General features: G+C 40.2%; 1 protein-coding gene across 6 annotated transcripts in view; it reads left to right on the top strand.

Moving 5' to 3' along the window:
- PSIP1 (PC4 and SRSF1 interacting protein 1) overlaps nucleotides 1-22,451 on the top strand; it is a 105,973-nt gene that overhangs the window by 36,925 nt on the left and 46,597 nt on the right. For 4 of the 6 annotated variants that reach the window (XM_063455167.1, XM_063455164.1, XM_063455163.1 and 1 more), the window contains 5 exons: nucleotides 917-1,021; nucleotides 13,954-14,010; nucleotides 15,149-15,233; nucleotides 15,877-15,888; nucleotides 21,092-21,170. In XM_063455167.1, coding sequence (XP_063311237.1) covers nucleotides 917-1,021; nucleotides 13,954-14,010; nucleotides 15,149-15,233; nucleotides 15,877-15,888; nucleotides 21,092-21,170 — 338 coding nt within the window. The remainder of the gene's footprint in view (nucleotides 1-916; nucleotides 1,022-13,953; nucleotides 14,011-15,148; nucleotides 15,234-15,876; nucleotides 15,889-21,091; nucleotides 21,171-22,451) is intronic. The other 2 variants (XM_063455166.1, XM_063455165.1) reach the window with 1 other exon arrangement.

The raw sequence follows: 22,451 nt of genomic DNA, 5'->3' as shown, positions 1-22,451 counted from the left end.
TCTAGTGGCTGTCTATTAGACAGCCACTAGAGGGCACTTCCTGCTTCATAGCACAGGTTTTCTGTGCTAGAGCGTCGCTGGATGTCCCCTCGCTGTGTGAGGACCTCCAGCGTCGCTCAATTCCCCATAGGAAAGCATTGAAAAGCCTTTTCAATGCTTTCCTATGTAGAGCTCTAATGGTCATTAGGTCTCCTCGGCAGGCGGGATCAGTCTCCCCCCGCCGGCTGACGTAATGAAGAGGAGGAGGAGGAGGAGGAGCGGCGGCGACCTGAAACCACCGCCGAGGGACATCGGCGGGGGTCTCAGGTAAGTCACTGAAGGGGTTTTGACCCCTTCAGCAACCAGGGATGGGTGGTGGGAGGGAGAGGGGACCTGCAGTGTTTTCGGATTGTTTTCCTGGCACTGGAGAGTCCCTTTAATAGTTGTGTGGTTATGGTGCTTAGAGTGCTCCAGTGCTTTTATATTCATAAAACCAGTAACGCTGGTAAATCTAAAGCATATAGCCATATATAAAATTTATATGTTTTAAGAATTAACATGGTGGGTCTTTTCCCACCTCAAACTCAATAATTAAATTAGTCTCTGGTATTACTTTCTTTAGTAGATCATAAAACAATATTAAGCTTTGTAATGGTATGGAGTGTAAAGTTATTGTTGCTCTGTTATGTGCCCACAGAGAAAAAATACTCAACACCTTTTTCTTGCTATACTAACACATCTAAAATGTGATTTTTACACTTTCAGAGCTTTGCACAATATTTTTTTTTAAACTAATTTTGTTGTAAACATTTTTTATTTATTTTTTTAAATTAAGAATATATCCAAAATGAACGTGTCTGTATATGTCTCTTTAGCATAATATATTTTATTTTTAATTTTATATTCTTTAGTTCTAAACTTATGTTTTTAATTTTAGGTTTCTACCAAACATTCGGACACCTCTTCCAGTGGGCTCGGCTCACCTGAAAAAGATCTGAATACATCTAAAGATGACAGTTTTTCTGAGCAACCTGCCAATGAAGTGCGTTATTTCAACCTATTTTTTTATTTATTTTATTCAAGTAACATTACATATATCTATTTGTCATAAAGTATAGTGCAAGATAAGGCAGTCATGCTTGTATTTCACCGATGGATTAAACCAGCAACATTCTTATACCGTTTTACATAGTAAATCCTTAAGAGAAATGAAATAAAATACAGTCATGTGGAATTAAAAAATAAATAAATTAAATCTACTTGTCCAAGGGGCTAAAGAAGTACCCCAATCTACATTTCCATCAATCTACTTGTCATGACATGCACAATATTTTATGATTGGGGTACCTGCTTAGAGGCCGCGACAGACTGGATTATTAACTAAACTCTAGCCTTTTTTTTTTTTTTTTAATTGGATTTAATTCGCAAAATTTCAATCTGGAAAAATTCTCCAACACAGCAATAGTCACTACTTTTTGCTTCAGATTTTCCATTCAGATTTAATTTGTAAAAAGTTTTAGTGAATAACCCTGAGTGTTTCACCATCAATCCCCTCCCACTGTGTGTGTGTGTATAGGTTGTGTGTGTGATGAACCCCAAATAGGGTATCTGCCGCATCCCTTCCACTAGTAGCCCACCCCCTAGCCTACACCAGTAGTGTTTCTGCATTAACCCTCCTCATTAGTGCCTCTAACATTTCCCCACTAGTATATCTGCATTAATCATCCCTATTTGTGTCCCTGCCCACAGCCTATCCCATTTGTGTCTCAGTCCTACCTCGCCAATTAGTGTGTCTGCTCCATATTGCCCAAAGCAGTGCTAAAGGCAGAATAAAACTTCCTATCCAGCGTCTAACTATATGTCCTAGGTGATGGGAATTTCACATTCCTGAAAATAACATAAACCACAACAAAAATAAAATCTGTGTCCTATCATTCTCCCCACCTCCCATTGAATCAAAATAGTTGGGGTATAAAGGGATCTTACAAGATGGTTTATGATTGGCAGAGGAATTCCTTCTAACATGATTTATACGTTTAGGATTTATACTTTTGCAAAGATATATGTAGGGGCTTTTGTTGAACTCAGATGTCGCTGAGTACAGTTTAGAAAATGTTGTAACTGTCACACATGATATTTAAAAAAAATAAGCAGTGAAAACACTGTTTATGTACAAATTATACAATAAAAATTCATACCAAAATGGTGAAAAAGAATACACCTCTATGAAGTTTAAGCCTGTAATGCTCCCACCATTCTATGCCATCCTGCAGAAGTCTGGCTTTAACACAGCAGGGTTTATATATAATTACATAAATATACACGTAGATGTTAAAGGGACACTATAGTCACCATAACAACTACAGCTTAATGTATTTGTTCTGGTGTGTATAAACTGTCCCTACAGGCGTTTTGCAGAGAAAAGGCAGTGTTTACATTGCAGCCTAAGGACACCTCCTCTGGCCACTCCTCAGATGGCTACTAAATGGCTCTGCCCTGATCTGCCTCCTTCAGTCTCAGACAATCCAATGGAAAAGCATTGTGATTGGCTCAGATCATCACTTCTGATATCATACAAGCAGGCAGATGAGGGGCAAAACCAGCAGCAGACTGGAATATAGGTAAGATTGTACTATATTTAGGAGGGCAAGTGGGGCCTGAGTGGCGAGATGGTGTTTTTAACACTAGAGTCAGGAATACATGTTTGTGTTCCAATCCTTATAGGGGTAAGATGGGCCGGTAATCTAAACACACATGCACACACATTTTCTCACACACTCCCAAATTATTTTTTTAATTTTAATATTTGTCCACCCAGCCTCCCTACCTTTTTGGAGAGCTGGAGTGGATCATTTCCCTGGGATCCAGTGGGCTAGTGTAATCTTCAAGCTTTTCTTTCGCGCGTTGTTTATTGATGTGGGAGCCGGATTGATGTCCTATTCTGGCTATTGGCATAACAGGGTGCGTGAGAAGAAGATTTCTGCACTCCCAGGTGGATTGCTCCATGCTGCCCAGGCTGGTCGGCTCTGTGCTTACCTGGCTGGCCAAAACCCAGACGCCAGGGCAACCAGGCACCTGGGATTTGTCAAGCCCTGCCGCATGAGATATCCTGGAGTGTCTATGTTCACAAATGTTAGGCCTTTTGTGGGATATTTTGAACAGTTGTACTGCTATAATGCCTTAAATTGAGACGTAGGCCCATCAATTCCTTCTATCTTTAAAGCTTCACAGGATACTGGCAAAGGCATACATAAGAGATGCTGTTGTATTGAGAAGATGTTGCTAAACACCCTGCCCGCCTCATTGGCTGAGATCTTTAGAATTGACAATCTCGGCCAATCCGATGCTTTCCTATGGGAAAACATGGTGATTGGCTGAGATCAACACTTCGGATGATCTCTGCCAATTAGGCTGGTGGAGTGTTTAGCTACATCTTCTAACCCAGCACCAGCAGACTTGAATAAAGGTAAGATTATACTATATTTAAGAGGGCAGAGGGGGAGAAGGGGGCTAGATGGTGGTTTTAACACTATAGGGTCAGGAATACATGTTTGTGTTCATGACCCTATTGTGTTTCTTTAATCCCTTCCCGCCGAATGACGGACCAGGTCCGTCATGCGGTAAAGTTAACCCCAGCAGCAGTGATCGCTCTGATGTATTACAGGGACTTACCATCCACCTTCCTGCTCTTCCGTGTTCTGTGTGAAGTGCAGGGAGACGGATCAGCAGTGATCTCCTTCCCTGAAGGGGAAAAAAAAAAAAGTTGGTTTAACCCCCTTAAGGACACATGACATGTGTGACATGTGATGATTCCCTTTTATTCCAGAAGTTTGGTCCTTAAGGGGTTAAAATCCCACCCCCCTTTACCCATTTTAAATATAAAAAATATCCCCTTCCCTGCCGATTGATCACTGACTACATTTTTCTGTGATTTGATTTGATTTTCTTTATTTTTTGTAACCCTCAGGGGTTAATTTAATTTTATTAATTTAAATATATTAAAATTATATATTTAGCTTGTGTGGATGGGTGGAAGTTGGGGAATTTGGTGTTAGGCTAGCTAGCGGTTAACATTAAAAAAAAAGTTCTTAAAAGTTTTAATAACGTTTTAAAAAAAAATAAAAAAAAAGTTACAAAAAATCCCACCCCCTTTTTACCCAGTCCTAATAAAAATTAACCCCTTCCCTGCCAGTTGATCACTACCCACCGTTCTCAAAATACAGATCACAGAATTATACTTTTAATACAGATCACAGAATTATACTATATTTATTTATTTATTTATTTATTTTTTAACCCTCAGGGGTTCAATTTATTTAATAATTTAAATATTTTACGATGATATATTTTGCTATCTGGGGTCGGTGGGAGTTATGGGAAATTGGAATTTATGGTTAGTGCTGCTTACTGCTAGTTAGGGGTTAATGGTAAAAAAAGTTTATAAAAATGTTAAATCTGTAAAAAAAAAAAAAAGTTTTAAGAAAAATAAATAAGCAAAAAAAGTTTAAAAACTAGTTTTAAAAAGCAAAAAAAAAAAAAAAAACATTTAAAAAGCCTCATTACCACTACACCTGGAACAAACTAGAGAAAAAATGATCCCACGCTAAGGTTCAAAATATGCCTTTTGAATTATCCCAGGGTGTATTCTTTAACCCCTTAAGGACAGAGCTTCGGAAGCTTGTCTTTCACTTTATGACAACGGCATTTTTTGCTGTTTGCGTTCAACTGCAATTTGCATTTTACTAATTTATTGCACCGACACATATTATATATCGTTTTTTAAAGGACAGAAAGGGCTTTAATTTGATGTAACACACATATATATAAATGGTTATTTATTATAAAAAAAATACATAAATATGCAAAAAAAAAATTTTTTGTGTTTTTTTTTTACAAGTTTTGCAATAATAATGTGTTCATAATTAGTGCAGGTTAAGGAAAGTAATTAAAAAATAAATTCATTTAGTTGTCCTGATTTACAGAATATATAATGTGTCTGGGATTTTCAGTTTTTTTTGGTAGTTACAGGTCACAAAGCACAAGGAGTAAAATAAACTTTTAATATGGAGCGATTTTAGAATTTGGTATGTTTGTCTTGTAAGCTTAATAGCCATAAAATAAAACAAAATTGTCACACAAAAGTATATATTTATATAAAGTAGACATCACAGGCTATTTACCTAAGGTTGTTTTGACACTTTCTACGTAGCCATTTCACCGCAAACCTCTGCTAAATATTGGAGTAAAATTGTGTTTTATTTAGTTTTTGGCACACAGACTTATAACAAAGAACTTCTTGTGTGTATTTTGTAAAGTTGGTGTGTGCTATATCTGTACAAAGTTTTATTTTGTGTTCAGTTACATCTGCTGAGTAAAATGACACCCCCATTGTATGTCTTTGGCACTATTTCGTGAAGCTACAGTGCCATATAGGAGACCTGCCCTTTGCAGTACTCACAGTAGAATTTTGAGAGACGGATTTAATGAGCCTATGCTTCCGTTTGGGGTATTATAACAGTTTGACTTTTCAAAAAACCCCACAAAGGCCTACCATTTGTAAAAGTAGACACTCCAGGGTATCTCATAAGGTGCATATTGTGCCTTAACATGCCCCCATTTTTTCACCAATAAATGCCAAAGTATGTGGTAAAAAAGAATTTTGTGCGTTTTTTTACATATGGATTGCATTTTTGCTGGGCATTTTGTATTTTTAACATGTGCCACTAAGTTCAAACCCCCCAAATTATGTTCAGCTAAGTCTTCTGAGTAAAAGGACACCCCCATTGTATGTCTTTGGCACTATTTCGGGAAGCTAAAGTGCCATATAGGAGACCAAGCCATTTCAGTTTTTAACCGAACTTTGAATTTTGACGCTGGGCCTATGTGCAATTTCAAAGCATCTTAGCAGGTTTTAAATTCAAACTATCCCACAAAGGCCTACCATTTCTTAAAGTAGATACCCTGGGGTATTTCAAAAGGTATATTCTAAACCTTAGTGTAGGATAATTTTTTTGTTAGTTTGTACCAAGTCTAGTTGCAATTAGCATTTTTTCTGCCTTTTTGACACACACTTGGAGATGTTACTGTATATTTTGCTATCCTTATGTGTGCTACGGCAGTATAACACCTACCATGTTGCTCAGCTATGTCATCTTAGTGATACAATAACCCCATGTGTACCTTTTTCAGAGTTATGTGGATGTTGAAGGGGCACATTGGCGACCAAGTCATATCAGTTTTTACCGAACTTTGAATTTTGACGCTGGTCTATGTGCAATTTCCAAGCATCTTAGCAGGCTTTAAATGCAAACTACACCACAAAGGCCTACCATTTCTTAAAGTAGATACCCCAGGGTATTTCAAAAGGTATATTCTAAACCTTAGTGTAGGATAATTTTTTTGTTGGTTTGTACCAAGTCTAGTTGCAATTAGCATTGTTTCTGCCTTTTTGACACACACTTGGAGATGTTACTGTATATTTTGCTATCCTTATGTGTGATAAGGTAGTGTAACACCTAATATGTTGCTCAGCTATGTCATGTTAGTGCAACGATAACCCAATGTGTACCTTTCTCAGGGTTATGTGGATGTTGAAGGGGCACATTGGAGAAACACCACTTCCATATTTTTCAAAAGTGGATGCTGGGCCCAAGTCTCATTGTAGCAGCTCAGGACTGCAAATTGCCTCTCAAAGGCCACATATATTTTTAAGTATAGGCAGCTCATCAATTCAAATTATGAACAAGTGCATACTATTTGCTGTGAAAAGGGGGAATAGTTGGGGTAAACTGCATCCCGGGCAAAGCTGTCATGGATTCCGAAACCAAAACACAGACAGACCACAAAGAGAGAGAACACAGAGAGAAACTTGTAATACCGGTCCTTAGAATGGCCGGGCTATACAAGCAGAGAATTGTCAAGGTACAAGCCGAGGTCAAAGGAGTAAAGAGAAACGGAACAACGATAGGACAAGCCGAGGTCAAGGATCAGAGAAGACAGGATAAGCGGGAGACAAAGCCAAGATTCGGTTACCAATCAGACAGATAACTAAAAAAAAAATCACAACCCAAAACTGGTTTACTTATTCGCTTGGGTGTGAAAAAATTTAAAACAGTGGCCAATGCATAGGCCGGGCTGAGAGGGGCAATCGGGGCAGTAATAGCTGGTCTCAACTCTTACGCCCCTCTTGTAACACACCCTGCACCTTTTCTGGGGGTTTTGTTTTTTAGGGGTTGGTGGAATCTTAAAGCAGAAGTGACCTGCCTCAATTCTTCTGCTAGGCTCCACTGATGGTCTCCTTGTGTGGCACTCAAGTAGCCCAGTAATGAGGTTAAACTGGAACGAAAGAAAGGATATATTCAGCCCAGCATTTGCCTTTTTGAAAATGACAAATGCATTGTGTATTGCCATCTGCATCAGGTATATGCCCACTTTTTTATACCATGCCCTGGTCTTACGCATGATCAAATACGGCTGCATCAGTTGATCGGACAGGTCAACGCCCCCCATATGCCGATTATATTGCCGTATGCAGACTGGCACTCGTTTGCATTCTTCTCTGCCACGAACTGCGACCCTCTGAGTGTTTTCACCATGAATGGTGGTTAAGATGAAAACATCCTTTTTGTCCCTGTATTTGAGTGCCAGCAGTTCATTCTGGCAGAGAGCTGCTGTTTCCCCCCTTTTCATTTTTTTGTTTGCCAGAGCCTTTGGGAAACCTGTGCGAGTCTTTCGAATAGTGCCACAGGCCACGGTCTCGAAGCAGTATAACATTTGTAAGAGTGGGATGCTGTTATAAAAGTTATCGATGTACAGGTGATAACCGTAGTTAAGTAAGGGCATTATTAAGTCCCAGACAATTTTCCCACTAGTCCCTACTATATCTGGGCAACCTGGGGGATCAAGGTGGCTATCCCTTCCTTCGTATACACGGAAGGTGTATACGTAGCCACTGCCACTTTCACACAGCTTATACAATTTGATCCCATATCGGGATCTTTTGGATGGGATATATTGTTTAAATCCCAGTCTTCCCTTGAACTTCATCAGGGACTCATCAATGGAAATGTTTTTATTGGGGGTATATATAGTGGCAAATTTATGGTTAAAGTGGGCAATTAAAGGGCGGATTTTATATAGAAGATCATACTGCGGATCACCTTTTGGGGGGTACTTGCTATTATCACTAAAGTGCATAAACCGCAGTATGTCTTCATATCTTTCCCTCGGCATTGTCTCGGCAAAAATGGGGGTATTGCAAATAGGATGTTTGGACCAATACATCCTAATTGCGGGCTTTTTAATTAACCCCATTAACATGGTCAGTGCCCAGAATTTTTTAAATTCTGGCACACTGGTTGGGTTCCATCTCTCTTTCCTGGATATAAGAGAGTCTGGATTGCGTGCCAGATATTGCTCCGCATAGAGATTAGTCTGGGTGACTATCTCCCCAAAAATCTCATCCCCCAAGAACAGCTGCATAACATCCAGCGCACTATAGCCAGACAGGTCAGCCTGTATGCCAGGATTGGCTGTAAACACTGGGATGTCTGGGGAAAAATTATTAGGGGGTACCCAGTCATCTGCGCCATGTTCAGCATTAGGGGAATCGGCGATTTCCCCTGATGGTCCTGCAGTATCTGGCACATAGTCCCCTGCGTCCCCTGCGTCACTCTCTGAGGCAGTGTCTGTCGCCTCTGAGTCGGCCGCTAACAGGGCATAAGCCTCCTCTGCACTATACTTCCTGAACATTGTTAAATACAGTTAACAAAGCTAACAAAACTTTAACTAAATAATTTTTTTTTTTTTATTCCCTAATTCCCACTAAATTCCACCCACCCAAGTAACTAAATCATACACTAATAAAATCAAATAATAAAATTTAACCCCGCAGGGTTAAAAAAAAACCAAAAACTTAAGCCTTGAAAGTAAAAAAAAAAAATATCACAGTAAAGTACTGTGACCTGTATATTGATCACTGCTAGCAGTGATCAAACAGCAGGGAAAGGGTTAATTTTTTTTTTATATACAGGGGAAAGGGATTGGGAACTTATTAAAACCTTTGACTATTCTTCTGGGACACAATGTTGCACCGATCCGTCTCTCTCCACTTCACAAACCCACACGAGGTGGAGGGAGGCGGATCAGATATCCCAGCAGTATTGTGATCCCTGTGACTGGCTGTCACAGCGATCACATGGGCTGGGATATCCGGATTTGCTGCTGCTGGTCTGCCCCTGACTCGGAGGGACCCAGCAACAGCATTAACCCTGCGATCGCCGGCACTGCGCGATCGCGGCGTTAATTTTAACGCGTGACGGACGAGGTCCGTCACTCGTCATTAACGCATTCCCCTGAGTGACGGACCTCGTCCGTCACTCGTCCTTAAGGGGTTAATAAATAGTGTTTTTGTGGGGAAGTTTCAATAACCAATCTACTAAACTACCGTATATACTCGAGTATAAGCCGAGTTTTTCAGCACATTTTTTGTGCTGAAAAACCCCAACTCGGCTTATACTCGAGTCAGAGTCTGTATTATGGCAATTTGCATTGCCATATTACAGACTGGGGGGAGAGGGGTGCTGGCAGAGCTGTACTTACCTTTCCTGCAGCTCCTGTCAGCTCTCTCCTCCTCTGCACTGTCCGTTCAGCACCTCGGTCAGCTCCCAGTGTAAGTCTCTCGCGAGACTTACACTGGGAGCTGACAGAGGGAGCTGCACAGACCGCGCGTAGGAGGAGAGAGCTGACAGGAGCTGCAGGACAGGTAAGTAACGCTCTGCCAGCACCCCTCTCCCCCCATTGAACTACCAATGACACTGGACCACCAGGGAAGGAGCCCCCCTCCCTGGCCAGCTAGCAAGCAGGGAGGGGGGACGAAAAAAAAAAAGATAATTTAAAACAAAAAATTAATAATAATTAAATAATAACTAATAATGAAAAAAAATTATATATATAAAAAAAATAATAATTAATATCAAATGCCCACACACACACACACACTGCACACACACACTGCACTCACACACACACACTGCACTCATACACACACACTGCATTCATTATATACACACACTGGAAATAAATATTCAATTAATATATACGCACACTCACACTGCACTCACACTGCACTCATACACGCACTGCACTCATACACACACACACTGCATTCATTATATACACACACTGAAAATAAATATTCAATTAATATATACGCACGCACACTGCATTCATACGCACATACTGCATTCATTATATACACACACTGTAAATAAATATTCAATTAATATAATTTTTTTAGGATCTAATTTTATTTAGAAATTTACCAGTAGCTGCTGCATTTCCCACCCTAGTCTTATACTCGAGTCAATACGTTTTCCCAGTTTTTTGGGGTAAAATTAGGGGCCTCGGCTTATATTCGGGTCGGCTTATACTAGAGTATATACGGTACTACAAAATGGAACATGGACACAGCGTAAAACTTCAAAGTTAGAAAAAAACTGAATTGCTGCGTCTCAAATGTGCCCCTTCAACATCCACATATACCTGGCAAAGGTACATACGGGGGTATTGCTGTACTCAGATGACATAGCTGAGCAACATATGTAGTATTATACAGTCGTAGCACACACAAGGTTTTGCAAAATATACTGTGCAAACTCACTTTGTGTGTCAAAGGCAGAAAAAATGCTTATTACCACTACACTTGGTACAAGCTAGCAGAAAAATTATCCCACGCTAAGGTTCAAAATATACCTTTTGAAATACCCTGGGATGTCTTCTTTAAGAAATGGTATGCCTTTATGGTGTAGTTGTAATAAGTAGCCTGCTCAAGTGTTCCAAAATGGGACACGGACGCTTCAAAACCTTCCATGAAAATTCACACTTAAAAACCTGAACTTGTCACGTCTCTTTTACAGCATTGTAACTTAACAATATAGTGTCTAGGTCATACATTTGGCACTCAGAAGATGTAACTGAGCATAATTTGGGGATTTTTATGGCAGTGGTACATATTAAGTGTCAGAAATGCAACATATATGTAAAAATGCAATTTCCCCCCCTCACCACGAACATTGACATGAATTGGTGCAAAAATGGTGACAAATTAAGGCACACTATACACCATATAAGATACCCTGGGGTGTCTGCTTTATCAAATGAAAGCCCTTTGTTGGGTTATTTGAACATTCACACTGCTATAATACCCTAAAATGACACACAGGCCCGTCAAATCCATCTACGAAAATTCTAACTATAGAAACTGAAATAGCCTTGTCTCTTATATGGCATTGTAGCTTTACAGAAAAGTGCCAGAGGCATACAATGTGGGTATCGTTATACTCAGCAGATGTAGCTGAACACAATATTCTGTGCAGGAATAGCACACACCAGCTTTACGAAATGCACATTACAAAAACCTTATTATATGTGTTTATGCAAAATAAAGAAAAACCAAATTTTAGTCCAATATTTAGCAGAGATTGGCAATGAAATGGCTACGTAAAAAGTGTCAAACTAACATTACTTAAATAGCCTGTGATGTCTATTTTATATAAATATATACTTTTGTGTGGCAATTTTTTTTCTGTGATGGCTACTAAACCTACAATACAAACATACCAACTTCTAAAATTATTGCAAATGGAAATTTTATTTTAGTCCTTGTATTTTGTGACCTGTAACTTTCAAAATAAGCTGAAATCTTATACATATGATGGACTCTATATAAATCAAGACACATAAATGAATTTATTTTGAATTTACTTTTTTCTAAGCCATGTTTGCCCTCTAAAAAACGATGTATAATATGTGTTGGTGCAATAAATTACAGAAATGCAAATTGCATTTGAACACAAACCGCAAAAAAAATGCAAAAATGGCTTGTGCCCTTAAGTGTAAGACAAGCTTCTGAAGCTGTGTCCTTAAGGGGTTAAATCACTTGTTTCTGTTTATACCACTCTAGTCACACCTCCAATGGCTGTGACTAGCACAGCCTGCATAAAAATGGTTTAATTTTCAATCCAAACTTAACTTGGTTTAGTTGTTTTTGTTTTAATCTCCTGCTCTGTATATTGAACTTTATTAACATACAGGCATGCAGTGCCAGACTGGGAAGAAAATTCGGCCTGCGCATTTAATTACAGCAGCCCACTAAAAAGGGGGCGGGGCCAGATGGGGTGTGTTTTGTCATCACCAATGACAAGCATGCCCCATCACAAAGTGAGCATGTTGGTTCAATGCTCTTCCAGGGTAGACCATGCGCAGAGTGCTAGCATGAGAAAAAGACCCTGTATTTGTTCTGCACAGCGCAAGCAAATTTAATAACATGCTTGCACTGTGTTTGCTTGAAATTTGTCTCTGGTGTCTCCATAGATGGGATACCAGGAGACAAAAATGCTAGGAAAGCATATTGTGCATTGTGTGTGCTGTGTTTGCGTAAGAGTGCTGTGTGTGTGATGGGTGCCGTGTTTGCATGAGGAAGCTGTAAATGTCGAGGGTGCAGTAGGTGCTGTGAGTGTCAGGGGTGCAGTGTGTGTGTGTGCGCTGTGAGTGTCAGGGGTGCAGTGTATGTGTGCGCGCTGTGAGTGTCAGGGATGCAGTGAGTGTCGGGGGTGCAGTGTGTGTGGGTGCTGTGAGTGTCGGGGGTGCAGTGTGTGTGTGTGTGTGTGTGCGCGCGCTGTGAGTGTCAGGGATGCAGTGTGTGTGTGTGGGTGCGTGCTGTGAGTGTCGGGGGTGCAGTGTGTGTGTGGGTGCTGTGAGTGTCGGGGGTGCTGTGAGTGTCGGGGGTGCAGTGTGGGTGCTGTGAGTGTCGGGGGTGGTGTGGGTGCTGTGTGTGTGCGCGCTGTGAGTGTCAGGGGTGCAGTGTGTGTGTGTGGGTGCTGTGAGTGTCATAGGTGCAGGGTGTGTGTGGGTGCTGTGAGTGTCAGGGGTGCAGTGTGTGTGTGAGTAAGTGAGGCTGCTTTTACTTGAGTGATTATATCCTTCTTGCCTTATACCTGGTAGGGGGGTTCCTGCTGCTGCCATTCATCCCTGGTGGTCCTAGTGGTGAGTGAACTGTAGCGAGAGGAACCTGGTGGAGCTGTAAGTTAGAGCTCCTCCGGGCTCCTCTCCTGGCTGTCTACCTCACTCTCTCCTCGCCGGCAGCCGGAATATACTGCATGTGGGCCGGTGAGGGAGATCTTTGAAATACTGCAGGGCCGGCGCTCGGATAGTGCCGGCCCTGCAAAGACCGGCAGGGGAGATCCTATGATCTCCTTGTCTGCCTCGGCCCATGGCCACTGCGGCCCACCAGGCATTTGCCCAGTGTGCCCGATGGCCAGTTCGGGCCTGCAGGCATGGTCTAGCAACATTTTTAGGAAGGCTGTGCAGGTCACACGCAGGGAGGTGTGACTAGATGATTTACTCCTAGATGGCAGAAAATTAAGCAGTGAGACTGCAGGTACAAACCAGCTTCAATAAGTTGTGTTGGTGCCTATAGTGTCCCTTTAACCCTAAAATGGAAACTTTGCAGTTTTTACAAAACAATGTTTTTGCAGAGTTAAAACTAAAGGTCCACTGCACCCAGACCACTTCATTGAGATGAAGTTCTCTGGGTGCCTTTAGTGGCCCTTAAAAGTACAACATTAAGCAAGCTAAATCAGTGTCCTTAAGGGTTAAACATTTTACCCCCAATTTAGAATTCTAGTTTTGTCTATGTACATTTTAGGCCTTTTTATTTATTTATTTTTAATAAAAACTATTCCACACAAGCAAGAGTTTATTTTATCTAACAGATTCAGAGAGGGTATATTTAGATGGCAAATAATTTAGTTAAAATCTTCCTCTTTAAATATTTTGTAGAGTGTGTCTGAATTTTTGCAATGCATAAATAGCTTTTCCGTGGTATCTGAAAATATACAGATTTGTGTTTGCAGGGGAGAAGGAACTTGAGAAAAATGTTAATACTGACCTCTTCGTTCTTTTTCATACCCTTAGGATTCTAGTCTGCTGAAAGAGTCTCCTGTAGTAAAGAAAAGAGGTCGAAAAAGAAAGGTAACTTTTTTACTTGCTTATTCAAAACTAAATTCCATGTTTTTGCAATGGTTTTCACCTAAATTTTAACTTTGATTTTATTTTTTATTTTCAGAAGTAAGTTAAAGGGACACTCCAGGCACCCAGGCCACTTCTGCCCATTGGAGTGGTCTGGGTGCCAACTCCCACTACCCTTAACCCTGCAAGTGTAATTATAGCAGTTTATGAAAACTGCAATAATTACCTTGCAGGGTTAACTCCTCGTCTAGTGGCTGTCTATTAGACAGCCACTAGAGGGCACTTCCTGCTTTATAGCAAAAGTTTTCTGTGCTATAGCGTCGTTGGACGTCCTCACGCTGTGTGAGAACCTCCAGCGTCGCTAAAATCACCATAGGAAAGCATTGCCGCGCATCCGCATTAGGTCTCCCCTGCCGGATGACGTGGTGACGGGAGGAGCGTGGGCGGACCCAGAAGCAGCGCCGAGGGACATCGGTGCTGCCTCAGGTAAGTCACTGTAGGGGTTTTGACCCCTTCAGCAACCGGGGGGGGGGGGAGGGAGAGGGGACCTGCTGTGCCAGGAAAACGATTTGTCTTCCTGGCACTGGAGAGTCCCTTTAACCCCTTAAGGACCAAACTTATGGAATAAAAGGGAATCATGACATGTCACACATGTCATGTGTCCTTAAGGGGTTAAAGCTGCTGTCACCTTAAAATTGTTTATTAACATTTTCATGAATATTACATCTTTAATTGAAATTCCAAAGCAGTCAGAAGACGTGTATTTCATAAATTCATGTAGAAACACAAAGACCTAAGTTTGAGAACTTGACCAAAGACAATGCTTCTGTCACCAGGTCATTTAGGCATGGTTTTGCTCATTGTGGGAGCATTATTATATATTGTGAACTTTGAGGAGGTGACCGAGTAATTTTAGAATTTGGCCTAAACAGCGCAGCAAAATATTAGGTTATCCAATCCGCTTGTGAGTTTGACCACAGAAGTCATATTGACAAAAGTGGCATAAGTTGGGCCCAAACATTTTATATCTAATTTGTGATATGAAGATCTTTCAGATGTGCTGCCCAGTAGCAAAATATGGAAAAAGACTTCATAGCTGATAAAATTCAGTTGTTTATGTAATGTTTTTACTGTTTCTAAGGTGGATACTTTGACAGAGACTGATCAAGATGCAGTCGCTACATCAGTCAGTCCACCAAAGCAAAGTCCCAAAAGAGGCAGACCAGGTAATCGATGTAAAGGACATGTAATTTTTGGGGAGTTTTTTTTTTTTTTTTGTTTCCCCACAACTAATTCAAGATCCTTATATAGTTTGTGCTTTTCAAGTAAACACTGCAATACAATTAAAGGGACATCCCAGTCTAGATTAGACTTCTATAGGGTTTTGTATGTATTTATAGACAGTGCATTAAACATATGCAAAAATAAAGAATGAAATTCTTCCAGATGCTGCCATATTTAAGCTCTCGCCAACTCACAAAGCTTCCTGTTGTACTGTTGAGTTACATCATAAGCAGAGCCTTATGGATACAGCAAGGGTTTCTTGGAGTTATAGCCAATTGTCGTCTTTTTATTCTTTATGTACAGCAGTATGTTTGTAGAAAAAAGGAAACGCACTGCAGGTTAGGAGGGAGCAGGAGAAAGGGTGGATTTATGAATCAAAAATAGTTTTAATTTTTTTTTTCTTTCCTTTTTTTTTTTTTTTATAAAGATTAATTATAATTAAAATGTCTAGCATAACTAATCACAAATTGTACCTAACTTGTATGGGTGGCATACTTGCCATCATTGGCAACTGAAACCTGGCTTGTCTTAGATTGTGTGTCAGTGTATCACTGAAATTATCCTTATTTTCCCCACTGCGGCCAGCTGGTATGAGAAGTAAGTGTACAATATGGAAATTAACCATGCAATCCATTTATTTTTCATTTTTTTTGTATTGGTACTCTCTAATAGTATTGATAGCAAATCAAATTTCAGGGCATTTTTCAAAAAGTAGAAGAGGTCTTGGGAAACCCATTTGTCGGGACAGAAGTCAGGGAAAAGGGGAGAAAAATGGTTTGGTCCCTGCATTATTCAACCCTGTCACGAATGCACCCTACTTCAAGAGTGTGCGTGACGTATTTGTGGTGGTGAAAGGGTTAACGTTCACTATTTGTCTGCACTAGCCCAGAAATTATGATAAAAATCCCCCTTAACATCACTCACACTTAACCATAATAATATAAATATTACTATTTTAACACTGCCACCACCAAGACTATTTATAAATGGTATGCCTTGATCCCCAAGGTAACTTAATAATAAAAACCCACCAAATAAAACTTAGCACAATATTTAAGCAATTGCAAAACACTAATTAGTCTCTTCAGGTAACGTGATTCTCTAACAGACAAAGGCAGACCTTAATAAAGGAATATTTATTATGAGCAAAAAATAGTCACAGTGCATACAAAAAATGGATGATAAACAAATTATTTACACCAACAACAGATAACAAACAAAATGTATAAATTAACAGAAGTCCTAATTACTTAGTCAGGTTTTTAAAGTAAAACTTCTGCTCAGGGGATCTCCGGCAAGGAAAATGGTGACTTACTCAAAACTAGATTTTGGCCCCAAGCAAGTACAATACACATCTCTGTATCATTGGATATATACCCTGTGGATTACAAAGCGTGGCTCAAAGATAGAGATAAGGCGTACCTAAAGAGACAATAAGTGACCACACCCTTGTTTTCCAGACCAACATCAATCCAAATAGAAACTTTATCTTCTATCTCCCCTTTTGTACTTGCCACAGATATAACAATTGCATCTATAAATGTGTTACCATTTTCCTTTCCATAGATATGTTGCACTTCTTACTTGTGACCCAATATAGTGGACATCACAATCCCGCCCCACTGCGTAAGTTACACAACTCATGCTTAGGCTTGATTAGAAGACTGCTTGTCCCATTCTAAATATAATAAAAATTATGCTTTATTATTAATCTGTGGGTAAGTATTAATGTTTGTTTTGGATATAATACAGGAACACAAAACTAATGGACATTTACATATCAAATGACCCCTTATCTAGGAGGGAATCTAGACATATGGCAAATGATAGTTGGTTTATACCAGGGCTGTCCAACCTGCGGCCCCCCAGATGTTGCTGAACTACAACTCCCATGATTCTTTCAATGAAACAGATAGCCAGGGAATCATAGGAGTTGTAGTTCAGCAACATCTGGGGGGCTGCAGGTTGGACAGCCCTGGTTTATATTAAAACCAGTCATCCAGGCCACTTATGTGTGACTTCTCACACCTTACAGAGTGGCTCTGTTGGGGTCCCAGCTTCAAAGACGAATTTAGGTTGTAAACCTTCTGCTCTCCCATACAATCAAATTAACCCCTTTTGGAATTGTCAATACCACCTATACCAAGCAACCAGTTCATCTGTGCACTACACCCATTACAATAAATGACAATATTCCATAGTGCAACAATGAATTAGGCACCCTTTGAAAATCAGGTTTTTAAATTTGCAGACTTTCTGCTGTTTGCAATGAACAAATGAAACCAAAGCAATTGAAATAGCTCAACACAACGAATGCTTCAGGTGATTTCCCCAAAATGCAACTTATGATGACTACTTCAGTGTAAAACGGATTCAACCCCTTAATGGCAAGCTTCTCTAGTACTTACTAGAGCACCCTTTGCTGTTATGACCTGGTGCAAACGAGGTGCATTTCCAGACACCAGCTTCTGGCAGCGTTCCCGTGGAATCTTAGCCTATTGCTCATGAGCAATGGCCTCCAGTTCAGTAATAATCTTGGTTTTACCTGTTGCAACCGCCTTCTTTTAATCCCACCAGATATTTTCTATGGGGTTCAAGTCAAGTGACTGTGATGGCCACTGTAGAATTTTCTGGGACTTCTTCTGCAACCAAGCCTTGGTGGAATTTGAGGTATGCTTGGGATCATTGTCTTGTTGGAAGGCCCAATGATGCCCAAGCTTCAGCCTCCTCACAGACTGCATGCCATTTTCTCCTAGGATTTCCTGATACTTTAATGATCCATCTTGCCTTCCACATGCTGCGGGTTTCCAGTGACAGAGGATGCAAAGCAGCTCCAGAACATCACTGAGCCACCACCATGCTTAAAGGAAAACTCCAGTGCCAGGAAAACAATCAGTTTTCCTGGCACTGCAGGCTCCCTCTCCCTCCCACCCCCCCCCCATCGCCGGTTGCTGAAGGGGTGAAAACCCCTTCAGTCACTTACCTGAGGCAGCGACGATGTCCCTCGTCGCTGCCTCCTCCTCCGCGCCACTCCTCCTACTGACTCCGTCGGGCGGTGGGCGAGACTGATCCCACCCACCGGCCGAGGAGACCTAATGTGCATGCGCGGCAATGCCGTGCATGCGCATTAGCGCTCCCCATAGGAAAGCATTGAAAAAGATTTTCAATGCTTTCCTATTGGGGAAATGAGCGACGCTGGAGGTCCTCACACAGCGTGAGGACGTCCAGCGACGCTCTAGCAAAGAAAATCTTTGCTATAAATCAGGAAGTTCCCTCTAGTGGCTGTCTAGTAGACAGCCACTAGAGCTGGAGTTAACCCTGCTATGTAATTATTGCAGTTTATAAAAAAAACTGCGTTAATTACACTTGCAGGGTTAAGAGTAGTGGGAGTTGGCACCCAGACCACTCAAATGGGCAGAAGTGGTCGGGGTGCCTGGAGTGTCCCTTTAACTTTTCAGCATATGTTTAATTCTTCCTCCAGGCATACTACTGATCCATTGAGTTGAAAAGTTTCAGTTTTGTTTAATCTCTAAACAGAACAGAATCCCCAAACTTCTGTGGCTTATTTATATGATTTTGAGCATATTGGAGTATGTTTTTCTTGTGCTTTTGTGTCTTTAGTGGTGTACGTATTGAAATTCTGGCATGGAAACCTTCAGCGTTAAGTACACCCCTCACTCTGCTCTCTGAAACCTCAGTGCCAGTTGTCATCTAGTCTTGCTGCAGATCTTTTGCAGTCACTTGAGTTTTTTTAACATCCTGCCTTCTCAGAAATGTGTTTGCAGCCATTGCTCGCTTCTTTTTTCTGCCCCGTCCTGGTAGTGTAACCACTGTTCCTTCAATTTTGAACTTGCAAACTATCCTTCCAACGGTGTCTCTAGGAACATTCAGTGCCTCAGCTATATTTTTGTATCCTGTTCCTTGTTTGTGAAGGGCGATGATCTCTTAACTTTGTGGACCATTCTTTTGACTTAAAGGACCACTCTAGGCACCCAGACCACTTCAGCTTAATGAAGTGGTCTGGGTGCCAGGTCCAGCTAGGGTTAACTAATTGTTTTATAAACATAGCAGTTTCAGAGAAACTGCTATGTTTATCAATTAGTTAAGCCTTCCCCCAAAGCCTCTAGCGGCTGTCTCACTGACAGCCGCTAGAGGCGCTTGCGTGATTCTCACTGTGAAAATCACAGTGAGAGCACGCCAGCGTCCATAGGAAAGCATTATGAATGCTTTCCTATGTGACCGGCTGAATGCGCGCGCAGCTCTTGCCGCGCGTGCGCATTCAGCCGACGGGGAGGAACGGAGGCGGAGAGGAGGAGGAGAGCTCCCCGCCCAGCGCTGGAAAAAGGTAAGTTTTACCCCTTTTCCCCTTTCCAGAGCCGGGCGGGAGGGGGTCCCTGAGGGTGGGGGCACCCTCAGGGCACTCTAGTGCCTGGAAAACGAGTATGCTTTCCTGGCACTAGAGTGGTCCTTTAACCATTTTTCTAACATGCAGTCAAACGTGACACTCAACAATCCCCTAGCCAGTTCAGCTATTTCAAGTGTTCCAGCTCAAGCACACCTGGTGCAGCTAATGAAGCTCTTGATTAGTTTCATCAGGTATGTTTGAGCCAACACATGTTTTGCATATATGTGCAGTTGTGAGGGATTCTATTCAGGGGATTGAATAAATTTGTGACTGGAGAAGTCATTATAAGTTGCATTCATTGTGTTGAGCTATTTTAATTGATTTTGTTTGATTTGTTCATTGCAAACAGCTGAAAGTCTGTAAATTTTGACAATAAACATGATTTTCAATGTAGGTTGGACAATTTTGATTAAAACTGTATTCAGATCCCCCAAATAGATGGGTGCTACAATTTAGGTATTTACTAGCAATCCTCTATTCTTATATAAATTATGTTTAAGGTTAGTGATGTATGTTAAAAAGTTATCTGAATTTGAATTACGTACACATTACATTTTCATTTTTATGTGAGTGTTAACATAAGAATGGGATAAAATGCAGATAAGCTGCTAGTTATATATCTACTTTAGATAGAAATATGTCCATCACAACAGACGAGTAAACCTCTAAACACATATCAAATTCCCTGTTTATGTACACTCTTTTCTTCAGGAGCTTGTAACAACATATTCGAATGGAGAAGGTGGAGCTCCTGAAGAAAGATTGATATGCAGAATGCTGCAAGAGGTTTATATTTTCAAAATCTATAATAAATTGAACATGCCAAAGATGGTTTATTACAAAGACCAAAAGACCTAAAATGCACGGTCATACAATGAATCTGTGGATAGAACTACTTAATGTTCTATTTTTAATTGTGGGTGTAAATGTTTAACCCCTTAAGGACACATGACATGTGTGACATGTCATGATTCCCTTTTATTCCAGAAGTTTGGTTCTTCAGGGGTTTACTGTAACTTTGCAGTTGGTTGTCCAATATAGTTTTTGTATTACCTCTCTCACCTCACTCCTTTCAGAATGTGTGTTTATGTCAAAGAACACCCTGGGTAACAGCACGTTTAAAATAGTTTTTTTTGGCCTTGTGTTCATTCTGTGTTTTACAATGCAAAAGGCTACAAAGCATTTAATTATTTTAGCAAAACTAAATAGATTTTGAATGCAGAAATAAATATAACCTGAATAATGAGGTCAAAACGTGTGAAATACATTGAAATTTTAGACTACTGGAGTGTCCTTTTTGATCAGATACGTCTTTTGGAATTTGTACACATATTCAGTTCTATGTAGTTCGGTTTTCAATAAAATATTTAACGTTCCCCCTCCTTTTTACCATAGCCTTCACTGAAGCTAAGGTTCCAAAACCAAGAGGAAGGCCAAGGTTAATTAAGTCACCTCCATCACCAGATCATGCTGTGTAAGTAATTTTGTGAATTTTCTTTTTGTCCGCATACTGGTACAGAAGTATGTTTTGTCTCTGTTAAACAGATTAAATACAAGAGTTAACTCCCAAACAATTCCCAAGGCACACTCACAAAAAAAGTGGCCAATGACTATTGACTCTTATTCCTTTTACATGTAACGTAGTACATGCCATTATAGACAAGCAAGTTCTGGACAGAACCTTATGTGCATGGTAAAACAAAGCATGCCGAAATACCTCCCCCCAAATAAAATACAGTACAGTGATGATCCAATGTTACTGCAGTTTTTCAGTTTATGGAATTAAGCTAATTACCTATTGCAGAGGTATAAACTATCCTGCACTTGCCTGTGCTACCTTCAACCTGAATTTCATAAATGGGGACAGGGGAGGATGCTAGTAAATGCTAGCTGCTGAAGCCTATTATATAAAAGCAAATAAAACAAATTCCAACACCAGTAGAGTAGTGAAAAAAATGTGCAGTGGGTGAATAAAATTATCACTTAAACACGCTACATAGATTAAGACTCCAATAGCTTTACCAATACATTAAATAAACACAATGAGAATATATAGAGGAATATTGTCTGTACACCATAATGTGCGTATGTATTGCACTCACAAAATTCTCATTGATTCAAGGTGTATCCCCTAATAAATGTATTAAATATTTTTCCATCAAATTTGATTCATCTAAGGATAACATGAAGAACAAACACATTGTGCAGATCTTCAGAAATGTAGTATTTACCGTATATACTCGAGTATAAGCCGACCCGAATATAAGCCGAGGCCCTTAATTTTACCCCAAAAAACTGGGAAAACTTATTGACTCGAGTATAAGACTAGGGTGGGAAATGCAGCAGCTACTGGTAAATTTCTAAATAAAATTGGATCCCCCAAAAGTTATATTAATTGAATATTTATTTACAGTGTGTGTATATATAATGAGTGCAGTGTGTGTATGAATGAGTGCAGTGTGTGTGTGTGTGTGTCAGTGCAGTGTGTGTATGTGTTGCAGAGCCTTGGTGGGAGGTGGGCATTTTTACTATTATTTTTTTTTATTATTATTAATTTTTTTATTATTATTTTAATAAAAACATTTATATTAATATTTTTTATTTTATTATTTAAATATTATTTTATTATTTTTTAAAATTATTTTAATACTTTTTTTTGTTAAATTATTATTTTATTTTATTATTATGTATATATTTATTTTTTTCGTCCCCCCTCCCTGCTTGATACATGGCAGTGAGGGGGCTCTTAGTCCCT

Source organism: Pelobates fuscus, chromosome 5 (assembly GCF_036172605.1).
Source record: "Pelobates fuscus isolate aPelFus1 chromosome 5, aPelFus1.pri, whole genome shotgun sequence".
NCBI classification, from domain to species: domain Eukaryota; kingdom Metazoa; phylum Chordata; class Amphibia; order Anura; family Pelobatidae; genus Pelobates; species Pelobates fuscus.
This window is presented reverse-complemented; position numbering and strand designations above follow the sequence as displayed.